Source organism: Eschrichtius robustus, chromosome 3 (assembly GCF_028021215.1).
Source record: "Eschrichtius robustus isolate mEscRob2 chromosome 3, mEscRob2.pri, whole genome shotgun sequence".
NCBI lineage: Eukaryota > Metazoa > Chordata > Mammalia > Artiodactyla > Eschrichtiidae > Eschrichtius > Eschrichtius robustus.
Genome location: NC_090826.1, coordinates 167,816,087 through 167,838,554, shown reverse-complemented (window position 1 = coordinate 167,838,554; position 22,468 = coordinate 167,816,087). Strand labels below are relative to the sequence as shown.

At 47.7% G+C, this 22,468-nt stretch overlaps 1 protein-coding gene across 1 annotated transcript in view; it reads right to left on the bottom strand.

Annotated features, from left to right (window-relative positions):
• Window positions 1-17,282, bottom strand: part of SUSD4 (sushi domain containing 4) — a 137,115-nt gene extending 119,833 nt beyond the window's left edge. The window contains exons 1-2 of the mRNA XM_068538534.1: window positions 17,198-17,282; window positions 16,435-16,605 (exon numbers count right to left, since the gene is read on the bottom strand). Of these exons, the coding sequence (XP_068394635.1) occupies window positions 16,435-16,570 (136 nt within the window). The 5' untranslated portion in view covers window positions 16,571-16,605; window positions 17,198-17,282. The remainder of the gene's footprint in view (window positions 1-16,434; window positions 16,606-17,197) is intronic.
• Between the last annotated feature and the right edge of the window lie 5,186 nt (window positions 17,283-22,468).

Genomic DNA, 22,468 nt, shown 5'->3' with positions numbered 1-22,468 from the left:
GTTTTGACTAGGAGAGAAAAAATTGCTCTATAAAAGATACTTCCGAAATGACTTAAAAACACAATCAAAGATAGCTTCCTGCTACTGTGCATGTTAACCCGTCACTTCCCCGCAGGCTAACTCCACATAATAATCCAATATTTACCCAACCTGAACCTGGGGTGGGCCCACCGGGTGGCCTGGGGAGCCATCTGCAATAGATTTTTTAGTGGTCATTTACACTTGCCACTGTAATGGAATAATGGGAGCGCCTAGCCGTAGATTGATTCGGTTAAAGCGAATATGATGGCCCTTTAATTTGGGAAACTCTGCAAATCTGAGCTTTCAGATCATCTCTGGACCCCACTGTCAGACTCTGTATGTGGTTTGTCTGTGTACAGCAAATCTTAAGAAATGTTTGGTGAATGACTTCATGAGATGCATGCATAAGTGAATGGCTTGTAAACCAGCCCCCTTAAATACACACACACACAAACACACACACACGTAGGTTCACATGGCTGTACCCTTGACTCATATTGCTTCTTCCTCCCCTTGTGCACCTAACTGCCACTATTCCTTCAGCACTCAGCTCTGCTATCATCTCCTCCTGGAAGCCTTCCCTGATCTCCCCTGGCTGGGATAAGAGCTCTGGATCCTCATAGTATCTTTCTATTAGAATTAACATTTATCTTCCTTTGATATCTGCTAAGGACTGAATTATGCCCCCCCTCCAAATTCATATCTTGAAGTCCTAAACCCCAACATGCCTATATTTGGACACAGGGCCTATAAGGAGGTTAAATTAAACCTAGTAAGGTTAAATAAAGTCAGAAGGATGGGGCCCTAATCTAATAGGACTGGTGTCCTTATAAGAAAAGACACCAGAGTGCTCCCTTTCTTTCCCCCTCTGTCCATGCACACAAACCAAGGAAGGGCCATGTGAGGACACAGCTAGAAGGCGGCCATCTGCAAGCCAGGAAGAGAGCCCTCACCGGAAACCAACCCTGCTGGCACCTTGACCTTGGACTTCCAGCCTCCAGAACCGTGAGAAGATAAATTTCTGTTGTTTAAGCCACCCAGTCTGTGGTATTTTGTTACGGCAGCTCAAGCAGACTGACAACAGTACCAATGCACAGACACACGAGCTCCTTGAGGGCTGAGACTGTATCGTCTTCCTGTTTCTAGTCTTAGTACCTAATGTGGTCCTTGCACACAGTAAGTGATTAATAAATTCCTGTTGAGTAAATATAAGAGTGGATGGAGGTAAGAGGCTGCAAAGACCTCCTCCCTTTCTCACCCTTAGAATCTCAGAGCTATGTTTAAACCCCCTCAGGTCAGAGTAGGTAAAAAACTCAGACCCTCCAGGTGCTGTCACTCACTGAGGGAGAGGCAAGGTGGCTGCCTTCTAGCTGTGTCCTCACATGGCCCTTCCTTGGTTTGTGCGCAGGGACGCAGAGAGGGGAAGGAGAGGGAGCACTCTGGTGTCTCTTATAAGGACACCAGTCCTATTGGATTAGGGCCCCATCCTTCTGACTTCATTTAACCTTAATAGGTTTAATTTAACCTCCTTATAGGCCCTATGTCCAAATATAATCATGTTGGAGTTTAAGGGTTCAAGATATGAATTTGGGGGCATAATTCAGTTCAAGGCAAAGCCAGACGTCAACCCTCTCAGTGTCCTTCCTGCCAATTACTTGCAGCTGTTGGGGCCACCTGCCCAGATGTCAGATGCAAGAGAGAAGAGACAGTTTAGAAATAATAAAATGCTCAACTCAACAACATCTTTTATTCATATGGGAGCAGGTCCTGGCTGCAGAGTCCTTTAACCCGTTGACCAAGCCACCAGTAAGGGACCACTAGCTACGTCGGCAGTGCTTTGCAAGATCACCAAGGGGAAAGCCTGGTGCCTGCCCTGAAAGAACCTGTAATCTAGTTGTGAGGTCTGAGTTAGGAAATATTCTCTGGGTCCTTGGTACCTTCATTCGTCAGTAGACTCGTGTTTACTGAGTATCTAGAACCCGCAGAACATGGTCAGGTAAAAAAAGATTAATCAGCTATGGACCCTAGCTTTCAGGAGCTTTTATAAGTAAAAACAAAACAAATAATAATGATGAGGATAATGAGAAGAGTAGCAGTCAACACTTAATGAAATCTCATTATAAGCCAGGCACTGGTCTCCATGCTTTCCATATATTAACCTATCTATTCCTCACAACAGTTCTATGACATGGGTTTTATTATCCCCATTTCACAGATGAGGAGACTGAGGCAGAGACAGATTAAGTAGTTTGCCTCACATATAAAGCAACCAAGGAGTAGAGCTGGGATTCAATCCCAGCGATCTGTCTCCAGACCCCTTGTCCTTAGTGCCTAAAAGTGCCACGTAGGTGACAGAGACCTTCTTTTCCCTCCTCCTTAGAAAGTGGGGCTGGACAGGGTGCAGTGTTTTCATAGGTTGATGACAGAATAAGAGGAGGCGCAGCCATGTAAAGCAGGTACACACCCAGGTGGAAGCAGGTGGGGGCCCTGGGGTGGCTTGCTCAGCCTGGTCCCCACTCAGTGCCCACTCTGTCCAGGCAAACCCTGTAGGTGGAGCCAAGGGGCTCTGTGCAAACCCCCTGGACCAACCATCTCCATGGTCCTCCCCAGCTCAACAGTCTACGATTCCAGTGCTGTGAGACTTCTGACAACAGAGAAGATTTGCAGAGCTAAGGAAGCCAGAGATCATCCAAGAGTCTCAGAAGGTGTGGAAGGGAGATGTAAGCTGTCTCCTCGGGGACGGGAAGGCTCAGTGAAGGCAGAAAGAGGATGGCGGGTAACGTTCCAGGCCCGGGTAAAGGCCAGCTGGAGGGCGATGAACCCGAACCCTAACCCTCACTTAGGGCAGAGCAAATGAACGGGTTCAGCAGATCCAATTTGAATTTTGTCCCACCCTTGTTTTTCCAGGTCCGTGGGTCATCTTTAGTGCATCATCTTTCTTCTGGAACTTTTAACGAATACGTGGTCATCTGGCTCTTCAACCTGATGAGAGCAACTTTACATGTGTACCTTCGTCCAGGAACGATACTGAAGAAATAGAGTTTGCACGTAAATGGAAGGTCCAGGAGAAACGGGCTTGCTGCAGCCTCTTGCGTTTCCGTGGAAGTTAGCTGATGTTCCATCACTGAGAACATGACCCAGTTTAGCAACAACATCGACACAGCAGGGACTAGAGAAAATGCCAAGTATTAGAAGACCAAGGCCCATGGGAGGTGAGATGCCACAAAGTGGAGGTAGAGACCAGTCCCCGGCTCTGCTTTTGATTAGAGCCTCTGGTAGCCACACGGCTGGAGGAAACCGACAGAGAACAATGTGAACAGTAGCAGCAGCAACAGACTCTCAGGAATCCGCCCTTGAGTGTGGCTGCGGTTCTCTGCCCAGGGCGCAAAGGCGATCCTCACAGAGACAGGGCAGGTTCACTCCCAGTTTTAGATCCTCTGTGTCTGGGGGGTCCCCAAAGAACTGGGTCTTCCTTCATCTGGAGGTGACAAAGGGCAAAAGCTCTGGGCTCATTACCATGTAAATGAAAACTACAAGGCAGATTTTCAGCAAAGCCGCTCTCAGGCGATAAATGCCCTGCTACCTCATTAAACCATGCAGGACCCTCTTCTATTAATTCAAAGCCCGCTGATTGGGCTGTCCTTTAAAGGGCTCCTTCCCCAAAATGAGACCCGGCATTCCAGGGTTGAGGACAGCTGGGGACCCGAGAGGCTGCTGCAGCAAGGCGCCCTTGGCGGCTAACAGCCTTTTTCCCGAAGGGCTCTGAGGATGGATCGCAAACGGGATTTCCAGGCATTCCCGCTAAGGACTAGGAGTCCCAAGGTCTCCAGCCCACAGACACCCAAAAGCAGCATCCCATCCGCAAAGCTATAAAGAGAGTCTGGAGGATTAGAGCCAGTATGCAGCTGGAGTTCGACGTAGATCAAGCACTTAGTGAGTCTCTGGATCCAGACGCGGCTCCCAATTCATGCTACTGTCCTACCTGAGCCCGGAGCTGCTGGCCCAGCGTGCCGGGATGCTTCCGGCAGAGAAATACGACTCAGGAGGAGGAGGAGGCGGAGAGGGACACGCGGAGCCCCCGCCTCGCTCCTGGACCTCTGAAGCACCTTTAATCCATCCCCTGCCTGCCTCATATGTTGAATTGCTTTTTCCTGGGGCATCTGTGAGCACACAAAAGGGGCTGACTGGGCTTGGGCCAACAGCTATTGAGAAGTTCCTCTCCGCGGTACAAGGACCTTCTCAATCTCCAGACGCGACCATTCACTGAAGGCGCCGGCAGCAGGGCTGGAGCACAGATTGGCACATTCCCCTTTGCAGCAAAAGAGCTCCTCCAGCTGCCTTGACATCGTGTCTGCATAAAATGAGCTTTCAGGGGGTCAGGACCCGCACGTGGGGAGGTGTTTCCGTGCTGTGCAGGGCATCTTCCTTTTGGATTTAGGAAAGCAAAAGGCAAAAATGGCCCTAGGCGCAGTGGAGAAGTCTCCTTCCAGACCGGCAATCCTAACTCTGTCTTGTATTTATAAAACCCCTTGTCTTCTGACCCTGCCTCTTCCATACCTGCACATCCGGCCCCCTGCGGAGTGTAAAGGACCGAGCCTTGTTGCCCCTGATTTACAGATGAAGAAACCAAAGCATGGAGAGGTTAAGTGACTTGCTTCAGAGGTGACAGAGCTGGTCACAGGGGGTGGGGGTGACAGAGGGCTCTCTCTCTGACAATCGCACCTTTTGAAGATTAACTGACAGCCTGAGAGGACTGAATCTTTGAAGAACCGGAGAACAGGGCTGCCAAAGGATTTGTGTAAGAAGCATGTGCAGCTGAAGCACGGAGCTCGTAAAATATCCCAGCCCCCCAGGAGTTCGGAGGAAGGGGCAACTGCGGGGAGGAGGTCCCCCAGGCAACCCTCACCGCACTCACACACACCATCCCCTCTGCTCAACATCCCCAGGAGGGGGAACACACAAACACCACCTAGTGACCGTGTCCAGCTCTGGTTCTTGGGTTAGCTCCGTCCTCCCCGTGAAGGCTGGAAAAGACTGCGACGCTTCTGCAGTCAAGCATCAAACATCTCTGTGCAGACCCTCCATCCTCCCAAACAGAGCCTTCCTCCCTCCTGCCCTGCTTTCCTTTCTGTCCGGTGGGTGTAGGCATCCCGAATTCAAAGTACTTAAACATCATCCTGATAATAACATAAGATTAAACCTCCTGCCCCCAAACAGAATGGGCCATCAACAGTCAGAATCAAGTTCTACTGTCGTTGTCACTGTTTTGTTATTATCACCACCAATACTGATTAGCAGCACAACTCCTCACCCTCCTTACTGGCTTCTCCTCTTGACATTTGAATGTGGATGTTTCCTGGGCTTCCTCCTCAAACCCTCTTCTACACTCTCCTCCTGGCAAAGTCATGCCCCTCCTGCAGCTCCTGCCACTTTTTTTTTGGCCACACCACGCAGCATATGGGATCTTAGTTCTCCGACCAGGGATCCAACCCGTGGCCCCTGCAATGGAAGCGTGGAGTCCTAACCACTGGACCACCAGGGGATTCTGATGCATAAATCTGAGTCTCCAGCTCTAATCTCTCTCCTGAGCACCTAACCGAGTTTTCAACTGCCTGATGGACGGATGGTGCCCAAATGGGTGTCCTGCAGGCAATGCAAGTCTCCTAGTCCAAACTGAACTCATTAGCTTCCCTCCAAATGACTGCTGCTGGGGCTCTGCTAACGGCTCTTCCTCCGTCCCCACATCCAGCCAGCTGTCTGGCCCCAGTTCCTCCTCCTTCTTCACCTATGTTACATGCATTTATTTCTCTGTAGTTAAAGCCCTCATCATGTCCCTCCTGGGCCAACGCAAGATTCTTCTAACTGGCCCCTGCTGGAATACAAGTTCCCTGAGGTCAGAGCTGTTTTGCTCCTCACTGGATCCTCCACCAAGTCACGGCAAACCCTTCATGAGCAAAGGTCTCTCTATCTCTCCTCCATCTTCACATTGCTAAAAAATTCTTCCCTAAAGCAAAGATCCAATCACGTCATGTCCCCGAAGACATATTCTGTAGGTCACCAGTTGACCTCAGTGTTCAAATTCCTACACATCAGAATTAGCTGGGCATGTAGCCCCAACCTGCCTGTCCGGCCCCCTCCCTTGTGTCTTCTCAATCTATCTGCCCTTTACTAAGGCTGCCCTGGGCTAGTCCTTGTCTTTGGTACATATTCTTTTCAATCTTAGTATTTGTATCCTCTCTCCTGGAGGGAAAAAAAAAAAAGCACCTCTCAACCAACACTTTCTCTGCCTGGAAAATTATTTTATTGTTCAAGACTTAGCTCAAGTGTCCTCTTCTTTGGTAAGCCTCCCCCTGCTCCTCCTCCTTCCCCAGAGTCTCCAAGATACATCTCCACCATAGGACCTGCTATAGGAATTATGACAATGAGTTCTATACCGGGGCCAAGGCCTGGTGACCTCTTAGTGATTTCAATACCACACACCTGTCTCAGCCTGTGCCATGGGGTGTTATTATGTATTTGTTACACTATATTCCTTCAAAACAAACGAAGCTCTTGGTAGGCTAACCCCAGCATGGTGAATGTAGCAAACATTCATTATTCATCATCAGTTTGTTAGTGATGACGTTGACACCTCAGATAGTTACGATTCTTCCCCCAGTCATGCATTTGATTCTCACAACAATCATGGGAGCCAGATGGTCCAAGTATTTCACAAATAATGAAACTGAGGCAGCAAATAGGTTACCATCACTTAGCCAGATGGTGACAATAGCAAGGAAAACTGACTCCAAAGTACTCCAAAGTACTCCTGAAAAGGCATCCTTGGGTTAGATTCTGACATTGAGACTCAGAGTTAGTTAACAGAGGCAGTGTAATAGAACAATTGAGAGCCTCTCCCAGGATTACGCCTCTAAACCTATCAAGTTTCTACAAAACAAGTAGATCCTGTTATTTCTGCCTGGAGAGAATCAGAATCTTCTGACTTTAAGTGTTAAAGGATTCTTCTACATACAGAGGCTCTGAATTTGGAAACCAGCTAGATGAGCCACAGTGTTGTACAACATCCAGGTTTTAAAGAATCCACGATAAGAATGGATTTTCTTTCTTTCTTAAAAGAACCTCTCTCTTGCTGCTTCACCCAATTCAATCACATATACCTTTTATAAATGCAATCAAACCAAAGAAATAAGGTCTTTTTTGTATTTTGTTACTTGGAGAAAAAAGGCGTCTTGAACACGAGTGACCCTCCTTGTTCGGCTCTGCTCCCTCACTGGTAATTCCAGGACATAAAAGTCACCAATTTCAAACAGAAACAGGAGATAACCAGGTCGAACTGTCATTTCCAGAAAACCTTACTCATCCTCTCTCTTGAAAAGGTCAGTTTACTGGGATAATGATGAAATGATTATTAACCAATCTTACTGGGCTCTACAAGTCCTCTCACCTCTAAGGATAAAAATCCATTCCTGGAGAGCAGGCATTCACTGGACGTGCTCACACTTGTGTACACCCATAGCCCTCTGCCCTCCTGGGGCTGCTTGTGGCTTTACCCCATGGTGAATTAATGCAGGCTCCCCCACCACAGTGCTCCCAAGTTTACTGGCATCGCCAGACAATGTCAAGAATTATTTTGTTTTACTTCTCTGATGTTCCCAGTTTACCTTGTTTCAGATTAATAAAGCAATTACAATACTCTCAATTAAGAAGCTATTTTACAATGCACTTTCAATTCCAGTTTGTGAGCAACTCACTTAATTATTTCTATTTGTTTTTCTTCCTGAGTGGATAATTTCTTCTGTCTTAGAATAGTAGAGCAACCTTTTTCTTAAAGAAGAAATACTGGGCCAAATTCTTCCTTAAAACTTAGCGTCTTCAGCTCATACCATCAAACATAAACATCTTCCTGGACAGTAAACAGAGCTCAGATCTCATCAAATATCAAACCTTATTCTTACTTCAAAGCTGTTGAAGGAACTTTTCGTCATCTTCATGATCCTCAGCTATAATTTTTCTTTTTATCTTTTGATATGTACTAATTAGATTATCATCTACATCGTATAAATGAAAAGACAGGTTTAAAGGCTGGCCCCGAACAACAAAGAAAAAAAGTCTCGACCCATAGGCCTGGCTGCTTATCCATCTTTGTCTATTTGTGGGACCTTAGGAGATCAACCTCCCAGAGAATGTTTCTTCAAATTAAAAAAAAAAAAAAAAAGAGAGAGAAAAAAAGCAAAGTCTCTTCATTTCACTGGGTTGTTAAGAAAATTAAAGGTAGTGATACATGTAAAAACACCTTGCAAACCATAACACTCTAAGCACATATTAGCTAAAGTTATTATTAGTGCTTGACAACATGGCATGGAAAAGGACCCCTCCAGGGAAGGTTATCTCATTGGGAACGATAAACAGGAGGGGATGGTGATGGCCTGACAGTCGCTAAGGCTATCTCATTGGGGACAATAAACAGGAGGGGACGGTGATGGCCTGACAGTCACTAACGGAAGGCCCCAGAGACCAGCCATTTGTTTTCACACCCTTTGCTCCTCAGGGCAGGTAAGACTCAGAGCATATCTCATTCATTCTGACCCCCTTCCTCAGACAGTCACAAAGAGACTGGAATTTAAATAAAACACATCCTGATAGGTTCATGAGTTTCTAGCCCCTTCCCTTTCTCCATTTGGAGCTCAAGATTTAGGCACTGTGGCCCTCACTTTTTCTCGAGTTGAGAGATTCTGTTGCTGTTGTTGATTTGCTTATATATTTTCTGCTTTTGAGTCACAACACAAAAGAGTGCCCCTGGAAATGCAAATCAAAACCACAATGAAAAATCACCGTACACCTGTCAGAATGGCTATCGTCAAAAAGATAACAAATATTGGGGCTTCCCTGGTGGCGCAGTGGTTGAGAATCTGCCTGCCAATGCAGGGGACACGGGTTCGAGCCCTGGTCTGGGAAGATCCCACATGCTGCAGAGCAACTAGGCCCGTGAGCCACAATTACTGAGCCTGCGCGTCTGGAGCCTGTGCTCCACAACAAGAGAGGCCGCGACAGTGAGAGGCCCGCACACCGCGATGAAGAGTGGCCCCCACTCGCCGCAACTAGAGAAAGCCCATGCACAGAAACGAAGACCCAACACAGCCAAAAATAAATAAATAAATAAATAAATAAATAAATAACTAAATAACAAAGATAACAAATATTAATATATTAATAGTGTAGCACAGAGAACTCTTCTCAGTACTCTGTAATGACCTACATGGGAAAAGAATCTAAAAAAGAGTGGATATGTGTATATGCATAACTGATTCACTTTGCTGTACAGCAGAAACTAATACAACATTTTTAATCAACTATAATCCAATAAACATTTTTTTAAAAAAGACAACAAATAATAAGCGTTGGTGAAGATGTAGAGAAAAGAGAACCCTTGCACACTGTTGGTGGGAATGTAAACTGGTGTAGCCACCATGGGAAACAGCACAGAGGTTCCTCAAAAAATTAAAAATAGAACTACCATATGATCCAGCTATTCCACTCCTGGGCATATATCCAAAGAAAATGAAAACACTAATTTGAAAAGATATATGCGCCCCCATGTTTATAGCAGCATTATTTACAATAGCCAAGATATGGAAGCAACCTTAATGTCCGTCAACAGATGAATGGATAAAGAAGATGAGGTATACATATACAATGGACTATTACTCAGCCATAAAAAAGAATGAAATTTTGCCATTTGGAACAACATGGATAAGCCTAGAGGATATTGTGCTTAGTGAAGTAAGTCAGACAGAGAGAGACAAACACTGCATGTTTTCACTTATATGTGGAATTTAAAAAATAAAACAAATGAGTATAACAAAACAGAAACAGACACAGATACAGAGAACAAACAAGTGGTTACCAGTGAGGGGAGGGGCACAATAGGGGAAGGGGATTAAGAGGTACAAACTACTGTGTATAAAATAAATAAGAGGGACTTCCCTGGTGGTCCAGTGGTAAAGAATCCCCCTTACAAGGCAGGGGACACAGGTTTGACCCTGTGTCCCTGGTCAGGGAACTATGATCCCACACGCCTCGGGGCAACTAGACCCTTGCACCACAACTACTGAGCTCGCGTGTCTCAACTAGAGAGCCTGTGTGCTGCAAACTACAGAGCCCACGTGCCCTGGAGCCTGGGCACCGCAACTAGAGAGAAGCCCGCGCGCCGCAAGGAAAGATCCCGCATGCCTCAACAAAGATCCCACATGTCGCAACTAAGACCTGACGCAGCCAAAAATAAATAATAAAATAAATAAATAAATAATTTAAAAATAAAATAAAATAAATAAGATACAAGGATGTAATGTACAGCACAGGGAATATAGCCAACATTTTATAATAAACTTAAATGAAGTATAATCTTAAAAACTATCAAATCACTATGTTATACACCTGAAACTAATGTAACATTGTATATCAACTATACTTTAATTGAAAAAAAGAGTTCTCTTATTCCAAGGTGGGGCAGGCCACAGTTCCAAAATATTTGATAACTGTGGCTTAAAGAGAAATATTTGGGTTGAAATACAAAAAGCAAAAAAATGCATTTAGAGATTAGCATTCCCATGCCTATGGAGAAAGTTTACAATTAAAAGGATAATATGGGTCACCATGCCTTACTATCGGGGTGACCCTGAGCAATAATATTTCCTACTTCGTAGAGCTGTCATGAGGATTAAATGAGTTAATATATGTAAATGTGGAGAAGAGCATTGGCACAGAGTAAGCACTGTCTAAAGGTTTGCCATTAGTATTATTACAACAATTGACAAATTTTTATCAATCACTCAGGTGCTGGCCAATTTAAAACTTGTCCCCCCCCCAAAAGTAAAATAAAATAAATAAAACTTGTCCCATCTTTTTCCAATCTTCCATGGTTAGCAACAGTTGACAGTTTGTTCTTGTGAGAATGGACCAATAAATCAACAAACTGTTGTATCTGATCCATGAGAATATACATCTGATGCATCTGTCCTAAGTGCTGTGCTTGGTTTTGGCGAAATGCAACTGTGTTTATAAACAAATTAGAAAACCTATTTTTCTGCCCCTTTCTTTCCCTCAATTCAGAGACAATGATCCCAATGACCTCTTTAGACATATTGCTACTAAGTGTGGTTGTTTCAATTATCAAACACCAAATGAGCTTGCAAAATAAGACAAGGATAAAAGAAGAAGTCTGGAAAAATCACCTTCCTCTTCAGTATCAATAAATAACACTAAATTTTCAATTGAATTAAAAATGTACATGAAGAAAACAGTTTGATGCAACCTTCTGCATTCAAACTTTTGAGAAGAAACCAGCCCTTACTTGTCAGTTTCCTAAGAATCAAGGACTACATTCCCTTATCTTCATATCCCCAGGGCATTCAACAGACACTCTCAAAAGATGGATGCATAGATGGAAAAAACAGAGCTGGCTTTTACCCACATTGTTCAGAACCCATCAAATTCCTATAATCACAGAATTAAAGAATGTTAGTGATGTGGAAGGAATTGAGCTCAGGAGAAGTTACACAACTTGCCCAAAGCCATGTAGCTATTTAACAGCAGAGACTGAACTTGATCTATCACCCCTATAAAGAACGCAGGGCTCTCAAGCTGTACCAGAGCTTCCCAGCTAAGGGCAAGTCTCCGTGGCCTTTTGGAAGCTTTTGAAATATGCCTCTGACACCAGGAAAAGTGACACATCGGTGCTTTTCTTCACGTATCTAATCAATATTTACTGGAGAGCAATCTTCACCTACACTCTTCGTTACTCTCAGGAATTAAAGAACCACCGACTCTCTCTCCAACTTGCCACTTCAGGCCTCTGAGATGAGAGATTCGCTACTTGTGGTATGAAATCCTTCTCCTGTCTCCCAAAGCTTTCCGATTTCACCTCGGGGATAAATCAAAAGCGTTTCCATGCTGTTTATATTAGAGTGGCCTTTTGTTGAAGAAACATGCTTTATAATTTGAGGCGCTGGGACTTTTGTTTACAGACGGAATTAAGTACAGGTTGAAACTGTGGCTTTTAGACATAACACTGCAGGAGAAGCTTACGCTCTACCACGTAAGAAGTCTTTCTCAAACTCCAAGAGACTGGCACCTCCAAATCAGTGAGCTGGGCAGACAGCATTTGTTCCTGCCTGCTGGCACACAGCTCAATGCTACGGCCACATGGCCCAAACAAGACCTCCAGGAGCTTAAGCCAGCGGTACTAGTGCCACACCTCTGATGTGCAGACAGGGCAGCCCAACGGGGAGTGCCCTGGGTCAGAGACTTGGAAGCAGAGAAAGGAAACGGAGCATAGCTCACATGATATTACGTTCCTGCTCTAAACCCTTCAGTGATTCCCACTGCCTGCTGTGCGACACTCGGAATCCTCACCGGGGCTTACAATTGGGTCCCAATCTATTCCTCCTCCTTACCTACTGGTTCCCTGAAGGTCTACCATGTTCTCGACGATCCAGACTGTTCTGTCTCCCTGAACAGTTCAATGACATCACCACCTCCACACCTCTGCACAAGGTGTCTCTCCCCTGAGGTGCTCCAACCACTCCCTCCCTCAGATCTCATCCTAAGTGCCACCTCTTCTCTAGAACCTTTCCTGAGTTCTCCTCCAACCTCCCAGGCCTCCTCCAAGTGGAAGTGGCCTCAATCGCCACGACACTCTTGCTGTCCTTTTGTAACCGCCCATGGTAATTATTTTCTAAACTGTGTGGCAGCAATTTGGGAATGTTTTTTCTTGCTGTCAGTCAGCATTAGCTGAGCATCTTGTGTGTGTCAGATGCTGTGTTGGGTGCCTGGGACATGAAAATAAATAAAGTCAAGGTTCTTGCCTTCAATGGGCTTATGCTCTAGTGGATGAGATGACACTAGGACAAAGAGTTATACCTAGTGCGGGGGAAATGAAATATGAGAGAGATGATGGCATTTTAAGTTGGGTCTGAAAGAGAAATGTGTTCACTGGGCAAAGAATAGAGAGGGAGGAAGGGTTCTTCGAGGGAAAAAGAACATTATATACAGCAGTGCTTGTCACAGGTTTTACTGAATGAATAAAACAAAGGCCGGGAAGGTTACAGATTGGTTAGCTCCCTGCTCACTACTGTCTACATTTACTGAGTGTGTTCATGACTCCCATACCTCACAGCAACCCCGGAAGTTAGGCAGCACCATCCTCATTTTATGGATGAGAAAACTGAGGCTTCCAATGCCCAAAGCCCCAAAGATGTCAAGTAGCAGAGCGTGGCCGGTGTTCCTGACACTATAAGGTTGTACTAATGAGTTCGCCTTCAAGGACCTAAATATAAAGCAAACTCTTAGCTCTCTTCCTCTGAGCCTGGGTGGACCACTCCGGGCAGCCCTCAAATACCCAAAAACCATCTCAGGGAACACATACTGCGAGGGAAGAAGAGAGAAGCAGCCGAAGGTGTGCTGCGTGCAGATTCTGGGAACAGCGAGGCCCTGTGTCTCCCTATAAACCTGATGTTACTCCTCTCACAGTACATGGTTTTAGTGGCCCCAAATGTGGGCCCTCTGTCCTAAGATATAAACGGCAACCTGGAAAGAGCCATCCAAAAGTCACCTCAGGCCAACTCAGGCTCATTAAAGCTCCCTTAGGGCTCCGAGAATTGAATGGAACCTCTGGCTTTCTAGGAGAAAGCATTTCGTTTTTGACAGAGTTCTTTTCCCCCCTTTTCTTCATCTGATCATTTTCTCAATTTTTCCCTTTCTAGTTCAGGCTTTTTCTGTAACTCTTGTATTGGGCACATGCTCTTCTTTTTTTTTCCTCCTAGCTGAGACTATTATATCTTGCTATTGTCATATTCCTTTTCCATTGAAAGCAATCAAAAATGAAAATCCACATTTCAGAACAGTGTCTATTGAATAGGCACCTTTTCATGGTTGGAAAAAAAAAAAAAAAGACAGCACTCTCTGAGGGCTGAGTTTCAGTTCTGTGTGTCACCTAAAGATTAGACACTTGGGTGAGACTTCTGCCTCTTCACAGACCATTTGTATTTGGGTATTTGAGAGAGATGGCAGAAAGTCTGGAGTCAGAACCAACTTGTTTTAAGGAATTCGTCGTCGAAAGCATTGCTAATCAAAGTGTGGTCCTGGGACCAGTAGCAACTGCATCGCTTGTGAGCTTGTTGGGAATGGAGACTCTCAGGCTCACCCCAGACCAGCTGAACCAGAATCTGCCGTTTTGCAAGATCCCAAGTGATTCGTAAGTACATTAAAATTTTAGAAGCACTGGTCTAGAATTAAAATGAATTTGCTTTAATGAAACCATCCTGTAGCCTCCACATGGATTTCTTTCCTAAGAAAGAAATCTCTGTACAGTGAACTCCATAGAGCAACCTCCACCACCCTTTTCCACCCAAATTGTTTATTCATGGAAGAATTTTGAAATGATAAATCATCTTCCAGAAATCACACTCAGCCTGAGGGAGTTCCAGATGACACAAAGCTGATGGCCAGCCTTTCTGCGGCGTGTGGGAACTAAGAAGGGAGAGGTGATAGGCGACCCTCGTCCCGCCTTCTTTAAGGCCCTGGATCTTTTTGTTGATATCTTTGCCTCTCGGAAGAGGGGAGCGAAAGACGTGTTGTACAACCACACGGGTGACTAATGTGAGACTGAGGGGGCTGTGCTGTGTACTGAGCTCTGAGATCCTTGAGTGGGGGGATGCTCTGTAAACACAAATGGCAGAACCAAGGGCCAACCAAGTCCAGGCTGTGCTCAGACCTCACACTTCCAATAACAACAGTCAAGACACACACAGATGAACCCTGACTAACCTGTCATCTACACTGGAGAAAGGAACAGAGAGGATGGAGAATCACGTGCACCTGGTTTAAGGAAATGACAGCTAGAACTGGAGGCAAGAAAAGAGAAGAGGGGAGGTGATGACCAGGCCCTGCTCGAGGCTGTCCTGCCCACCTGGTCCCACTCACCCTCCAAGTGGAGCTAAAGCTCACGGGCGGACAGAGGCTGTGACCAGAGCCCTGGCAGGCCACACAGGTGCTGGCCTGGCATCCCACTTGACCTTGTCCTCTATGAAGAGGACACCTGCCTCAGAGACATTTCTGTAAAAAAAGGGAGCACCAAAAAAGTTACCGCTTGTTGAAAAACCAAAACCGGGTCCCCCATCCAAAGTGAGTGTTTTCGCACTAATTCCGATAAATATGCACATCACAGGAAGCTCGTTTAGACTCCTGGCATCTCTCAGACCTCTAAGTGCAACACCTGGGTTATTGATTCCTCTGTGTTAAAGCCCAACTTGGTAGTGCCCTCCCCCACCTCTACTAATTTCTCACCCATTATTTCCATCTTCACCTTTGAATTCTCTAAAACGGCAATATTTTAAAACACTAAAATGGTTTACTTGTATAAATCAATACCTGCTTTTCCACCAATTATAATTTATTTGTAGATTAACAGTTTTTCAGCTCCAGAAACATGATTCTGTCCTCTTAATATGCCCCCATCAGCAAGCTCTCACAGGAAGTCTGGAATGGACAGCAAAGGGCAGTGGTGGCAGAAAGACCCTCAGGCTCTGAAATCCAGACAGGAATGCCATCCATCTTCCTCCACCACAACCAAAAGACAGCACTCCCCCCCAGAACCGAATGCGTCAGAGATCAGCCGCCCCTGAGGACTGAGGCTCTGAATTTGATTTCAGCTAACTTCCACTTCATAGAAAAGCACTCGACTTTATTCCCCCTGTAACTCAGACCTGGATAAGCCAAGCAGTTCTCCAGAAACACATCTGAAGGAACACCTCTGCATCCCCTCCCCACCGCCAACATGCACGGGCATGCCTGAACACACCACCTCCCAAGGCAAAGAGAAAGTTAACTTTCAAATAAAGCTGTCCTGCAGCCAGTCTGGTCACATTTCCAGACCCTTCACATTCACAAAGGTGGTTCTTGCAACTCTGGCCTAAATCCAGAAGCTGAAAACTGACCTCTGCCTGCTGAGGGCACAGACCAGGGTCAAAGGTCCACAAACACACGTTGGTCACAAATACACCACTTTCTTTCTTTCTTTCTTTCTTTCTCTCTCTCTCTCTCTCTCTTTTGGCCAAAGTGAGAATAATGGGCCAGGCTTATTGTCTTTCCTTCAGAGAAGCCAGGATGGGCGGCTGGTGGGAAGCTCCAGACAGAATGTGGGCGTGTGAATCTATGCAGGCTCCACAGAGGAATTTTCTGGGAACTCCAGGGGTTTTGAGGAAGGGTGGTCTCAGGCTGGGACACAGGGTCTCCTCGGATTCTCGGGTACCCCAGAAGTCTGGGGTGTAGGGGGGGCGGTGTGGCAAGGCTATCCTGCCAGCCAGGCTCCCCTTCCCTGCCGTCCCAGGCCCTCCCCGCCACGGCGGGGTCACTCACCGCCCGTGAGCTGTGCAGGGCCGAAGCACAGCGCCAGCTGAAACCACAGGATCACGGCCAAGAGTCTCTGGGGGGACTGAGGCTGCTGCTGCTCTAGAAATCCATCTCCATTGCTCGGGTTCATTCCATGATACATCTTTCATCCACAGAGGGCATCCGGCTTGCAAGAGTCTGCAACCAGGAGCGAACACGACGATACCCCAGGCTGCCGGGGCGCCAGGGGCCACGCTCCCCCTCCTCCGCCCTGGGACCGGGACCCTCGGCTTCCCCTGCTCCTTCCCCATTCCTCCCCCGCGCGGCCCCCGCCCCCTTTCCCACGGCGAGCTCCCCCCGCTTCTCCCCAGCGCGGGGTACACTGAGTAACAGCCGCCGCGGGATGCTGCGCGTGCGGGAGGGATGGAGGAGGGGAGGGAGGGCAGGGGTTAGCGCACATTGGCTCCGCGCCGGTCCCCTGGATTCAGCGGCTGTGACCACGACAGGAAAGTCTAAAGCCTTCCAGCCTCTCGGGGCTGAAAAAACACTTTTCCCCGGGCCTATACATTTCACTCTTAGGAATCTCAAGAGGTGGCACCGGATCCCCCCAGCTACTTCTCTGGTTTTCCCCAGGATCGGGATGGGTCCTACTGCCCAGTCCCCAGTGAGATTTCTCTGCGCTGTCAAAAAATTCCTCCCTCGGGGAGCAGAACCAGGCACCAACTCCCCCTCCTCGGCCTGCGAGCGCCTCCCCGGGATGGAAAGCCCCTTCCGGGGCTCTCGGTCTTACCTGTGGGTCTCATGCATGCAGCTTCCTTCCCTCCTCCGCCTCCTCCCCCCGCCAGTCTAACCCGCATCTGTGCGCGACCTCTGCTGCCGCCGCTGCGCGAGCGAGCGAGACGGAAGCCTCGGCGGCGGCGGCGGCGGCGGCGGCGCCCGGCTCCAGCTCCCCGCGCCCGCGCTCTCCCTCCCCAGGCTCCGGGAGCGGACGCGTGCGGGAGTTGCGGGGTGGGGGAGGACGACAGTCCGGCCGCACGCCCCCGAGAAGGCACCCGCGCGCCCGCTACCTGAGCTCCCGAGCGTGCGGCGGCGGCGCGGAGAGAGGGAGGGGGCGGGGGCGGGGCGGAGGCGCGCAGCCCGGACACGCATGCGGCGGGCACGCGCCTCCGCAGACCCAACCAGCGCCGAGGCTGGGGAAGGGGCCCCGCGAGCGCGGGGAGGGGGAAGGGACCCGCCGCCGCCGCAACCAATCGGAAGCCCGCGCGCCTGCACCTGTCGGCACAGGCCTAGGGCCGGGTCGCCCCTTTCCTGGCGCAGGACGGCCGTCTCCGCCTGCGCTGCGCGCGAGCCCGGGTGGCCGCCGCGGCCTCCGCGCGTCCTCCGGTGCCCCCAGCGCGGGGCACGGCGCGGGAGAGGGCTCCGCTTTAGGCTGCTGCCGCGGTGGCGGCTCCAACCCGTGGGACAAGAGTGCACAGCGCGGCCGGTCCCCACCCCAAGACCCTCACCACCGACGGGGTTCACGTGGGCGGGGCGGGGGACGGCCAATTGCCAAAGTCTTCCTTTCCTGCGTTTAGCTCTCCGCACCTCACCACGTCCCACCAAGGCTCTGCGTGTCCCCTCAGAGCCCGAATGACACTCTTCCCCCTCCCCCGCTCCCTTGATATTTGCCCTTTTGCGAGCCACAGGCGTTGTGCAGGAGGACTCTTAGCCTGTCTGGGAGGTGCGCTGGCCCCTCCGAACCTCCGCCCGGCGCACGCTCTCCTTGCGGGGAGAGGGAGGGTCCTCGGTGCCGCTGCAGAAGGTTGAGTACGGAGGAGGGGGCGGCGGTGGGATGGGGGGCTTCTGGGGCTGTGGATCGGAACCCAAGGGGGTCGAGGTTGTTTGCCCTCCCAGCCCCCGGTGGAGAGAGTTTGCCTCGTCGGTGTTGTCTCTGTGTGGCTTTTGGTGCCCGAGCCCAGCCCGCTGAAGGGTGCAACTCACTCCCCACTGGTTCTCGCCGCCCGCTGGCCCTGCGCAAGGCTGGCCTTCCTCGGCCTGCCTGGCTCCGAGGGCCTACGTCCCAGCCACGGTAGTTAAGGGGTGTGAGCTAATGAGGTGGTGCAGGCAGGCGGCACTTTAGAACCAGCGGCACCCCATTATTCTGTAGCAATTTGTGGATATGAAAACCACGTTTCGGATGCCGCCACCAAATCATCCTCTGCTTCCGTCGGCTTTCCCCACATCTCACATACTGATGGTAGTCAGGAAATTACAGCTTTTACTGTGTCGACTCTTACTGGGAGTAATTTTAACAAATTCTTTCAGGATAGATTAACTTTTAGCAGATAAATCTAACTCAGCATTTTTTCTCTTTATTTATTTTTGCTTTGTAAAACTGAGATGGCAGCTTTGCATAGAATAAGTTTAAGATTTTTCACTAGCACAAGTTCGTTTCTGCTAAAGCTTGTGCTTTGGGGCTCCAGAATCTTAGTTGGGTACCCACGCTTCCAAGGTCCTATGACCTTGAATATTTATGTAATTGTTTTTCTCAGTAAATTTTCTAAAGCTTTCTAATAAGCCGTCAAATCAACAGACTCAAAAACATTTGTTGACCATGTGTATGTCTTTACAATCATAAGAGATATGTCTAAGCACTATTGAGACCTGTTCTCCAGCTGATAAATACAATCCAGTCGTACAGAGAATAAAAGGATTGAAAGAAACATCCAAGTTTATCTGGTGCAAACACAGGACCTGTGCTTGAGTCCCCCCTCTGACATTTCTGCTAAGTGGTCATGCAGCCTCATGGAATACTTGAGGAAGCCTGTAATGTTTGCCCACAGTTCTCTTAGAAAAGCCCTCTTTGTACTGAACTGAAACCTACCTCCCTGAAACGTTTACACACTGGTTCCGGCTCTCCCACCTGGGCCCACACAGCTAAATGGAATTCCTCTTCCTTAAGACAGAGCTTTACTCATTTGGAGATGGCTTTACGTCCCCTTAACTCTTCCTTTCTCCGGGTTAAACTTAGCTACTTCGCACAGTGTGACAGTGCCTAGACTCCTCACCAGCCTTGTAGCCTTTCTCTGGATGGGACCCAGTTTCCCAATGGCCACCCACCCCCAAGCAATCAGAGTTTGTTTCCAGAAGGGGATTCCACATTCGCTCTGTGGGTTCTGACCAGCATACGATAGGACTGGCACATCCTGTATTTTAAATAATTTGCTTCTATTAATGCAACTTTAGAAGACAAGCATTTGGAGGGCAGGTACAGCACACCATTTTGTTAGCTTTCCACATTATCTCATCTATTAGTTTCTAGGGCTGTCATAACAAAATATCACACACTAGGTGTCATAAAACCACAAAGGTTTATTTTCTCACAGTTCTGGAGGCCAAAAGTCCGAGATTAAGGTATCACCAGGTTTGGTTTCTTCTGAGGCTGCTCTCCTTGGCTTGCAGATGGCCACCATCTTGCCATGTGCTCACATGGTCATCCCTCTGCGTGTGCAAGTGTCTGGTGTCTCCCTCTGTGTGTGTGTGTGTGTGTGTGTGTCCTAATCTTTTTTATAAGGACACCAGTTATATCGGATTAGAGACCACTCTAACAAGCCCATTTTAACTTTATTCCCTCTTTAAAGGCCCTGTCTTGAAATACAGTCACATTCTGAGGTACTGGAGGTTGGGGGGGGGGGACACAATTCAGTGTCCAGTGTTACACTCATTTTACAGGTGAGGATGCTAAAGACAAAGGAGTTCAATCCATTACTCACGACCACCCAGCCAGTGGAGGCATCAGATTAAATCTAAAGCAGTTCAGTTCCATCCTAATGGTTTTCCCAATACGTCACAGCTATTGCTATGAATACCTTCCACCTCAAGGATTCTAGGTAAGTTATCCTGAATATAGGATGTAGATTTTTCTCAAGAGGACGAGAATAAGGGTAGATGGAATGCAGGAGAGAGCATGACTTACTTCCTGCTAAATGGGAAAAAACTTAATCTTTCTTCCTCTTTCATATAGAAGTCAATGCCAAAACCAATACCAGTAGGGAAACATGCTGAAGAAAAGCCTCCAGAGCCTCCCTCCCAAACACAGGAGAGCTGAGGGGCTTCTCTGACCTGATTAAAAACTCCACCCCTCCTCGGACTCCACGCTTCTCTCAACCCTCCATGAATGACATTCCTCACTATTTTCACTCATTTTCCCTCCCCCTCCCATCCTCTTACTGCCCCCCCCCCACCTTGCCCTAGGATTCTTTTTCAAAACTTACTGAAGCTCTGTCTTCATGGCATAGCCTTTGATTTCATTTTCAGTGGACAATAACATTTCATTCCAAATATATTCATTGAGCACCTGCTATGAACTGGGCACTGTACTAGGTGCTGGAGATGCAGTAGTGAGCAAAGATGCTAAACCCCCTGCCCTGGAAGAACTCACAGTCTACTTGAGGAATACATGATAAACAAAAGAAGAAAACATTGGGAGTGTTAGATGGTGTTAAGTACTAGGCAGAATAATAAATCAGGGAATTTATAGAGGAGATGTGTAGGTTAGAGCACAGGCAGAGTCGTTATAACAAAGTGATCCAAATATTCAGTAACTTAAATAGAAGTTTATCTCTCCCTTATGTGAATGTCTTACTATTCTAGGTGGATGGGGCATCTCTGCTCCATAGGGTCATTCAGGGACCCAGATTCCTTCTGCCTCATTATTCTGCCATCCTCTAAGATACTGTCTTCATGTGTGGGACAGAAGCTGGGTCACTGATCTGTCTGGGGTCCAGTCTGAGGGAAAGTGATAAGAAAAGGGAATCTAAGGCAAACAATTTCCTTTCAGGCAAGGGAGGCAGAAGTTACACAAAAATTAGCTCTCTCATCTATCATTAGTGAGAACCTAGTCACATGACTATATCTAGCTACAAGGGAAGCTGGGAAATGTAGTCTTTATGGGGCAACCAGGTGACCAGAAGCAAGAAGAGAGTGGACTGAAGGGGTCAGGGGAAACTGGCAGTCTATCACATGTGCTGTGCAAAGATCAAGGCTTAAATTTTTGATAAAGTAGGCAGGGAAGCCCTTACTGGGAAGGTAACATTTAAGTAAAAACCTGAAGGAGTGAGCTATGCAGTTTTCTAAGAGAAAAGCATTTCCAGGCAAGGGGAGAACAGATGCAATGTCCCTGAGGCAGAAGCATGCCTGTTGTGTACAAGAAACAGGAAGGATGTCAATGAGGCTGGAGTGAGTAAGTGATGCAGACAACTAGGGGGGGCTGAGGTCAGAGAGGTCTCCTACTGAGATGGACCTTAGAGGCACTGGCAGGGATCTGGTTTTTACTCAGGGTGAGAAGAGAAGCCATTGGAGGTTTGTGAGCAGAGAAAGGACACGATGGCACTTGAACAGGAAGTGTCTGAAAGGATTTATGTCCAGCATGGCATCAACCACACTCTACCACTCTGCGCTCTGTGGCCCTTTCATCCTCCCTCTTGAGCACCTCTCAGCTCCTGCACCCCTGAACCCCAGAATGCCAGCTTTGAAGGCACACTGCTTCACAGTCCTATCAACCCTCAGCGTCTAAACATTATCTCCACGAAGCACCTCCCACAGTTCACACCTTTTCATTCATCCCAACGTGCTTAGCAGACTGGTACCGTGCCTCTGAGTAGATTGTGAGTTCTCTGGGAGCAAGTGTTTCTCTACTTGTTCCACCTATTGCTAAACATAGAGCCTGGAACACAGTAGAGCAATCAAGAATTATTTTCTGAATTAACTGATTAATAGCAGAAGGAAAGGAGACCTTCCCCACCAATCTTGCCCTGGCATTGAAAACCAGACTGAAGTCAGTTGATATTCTTCTCTCTTCTCTCTGGGTTTCCTCAATCCTGCCCATCCAGGAAAACATAGAATCAACCACAACCCATTTAATGAGCTCAGAACATGCTAGAACATAGCTTAGCATTGCACTAGATGCTGGGTTTGAGTAGAGATCTAGAATTGTCATAGCATATGATCCACCCACCACCTCTGCCCTGGATGGATAACACACTCAGTGAGGAGACACACTTCCAAGGCTGGAGTGTGGAAC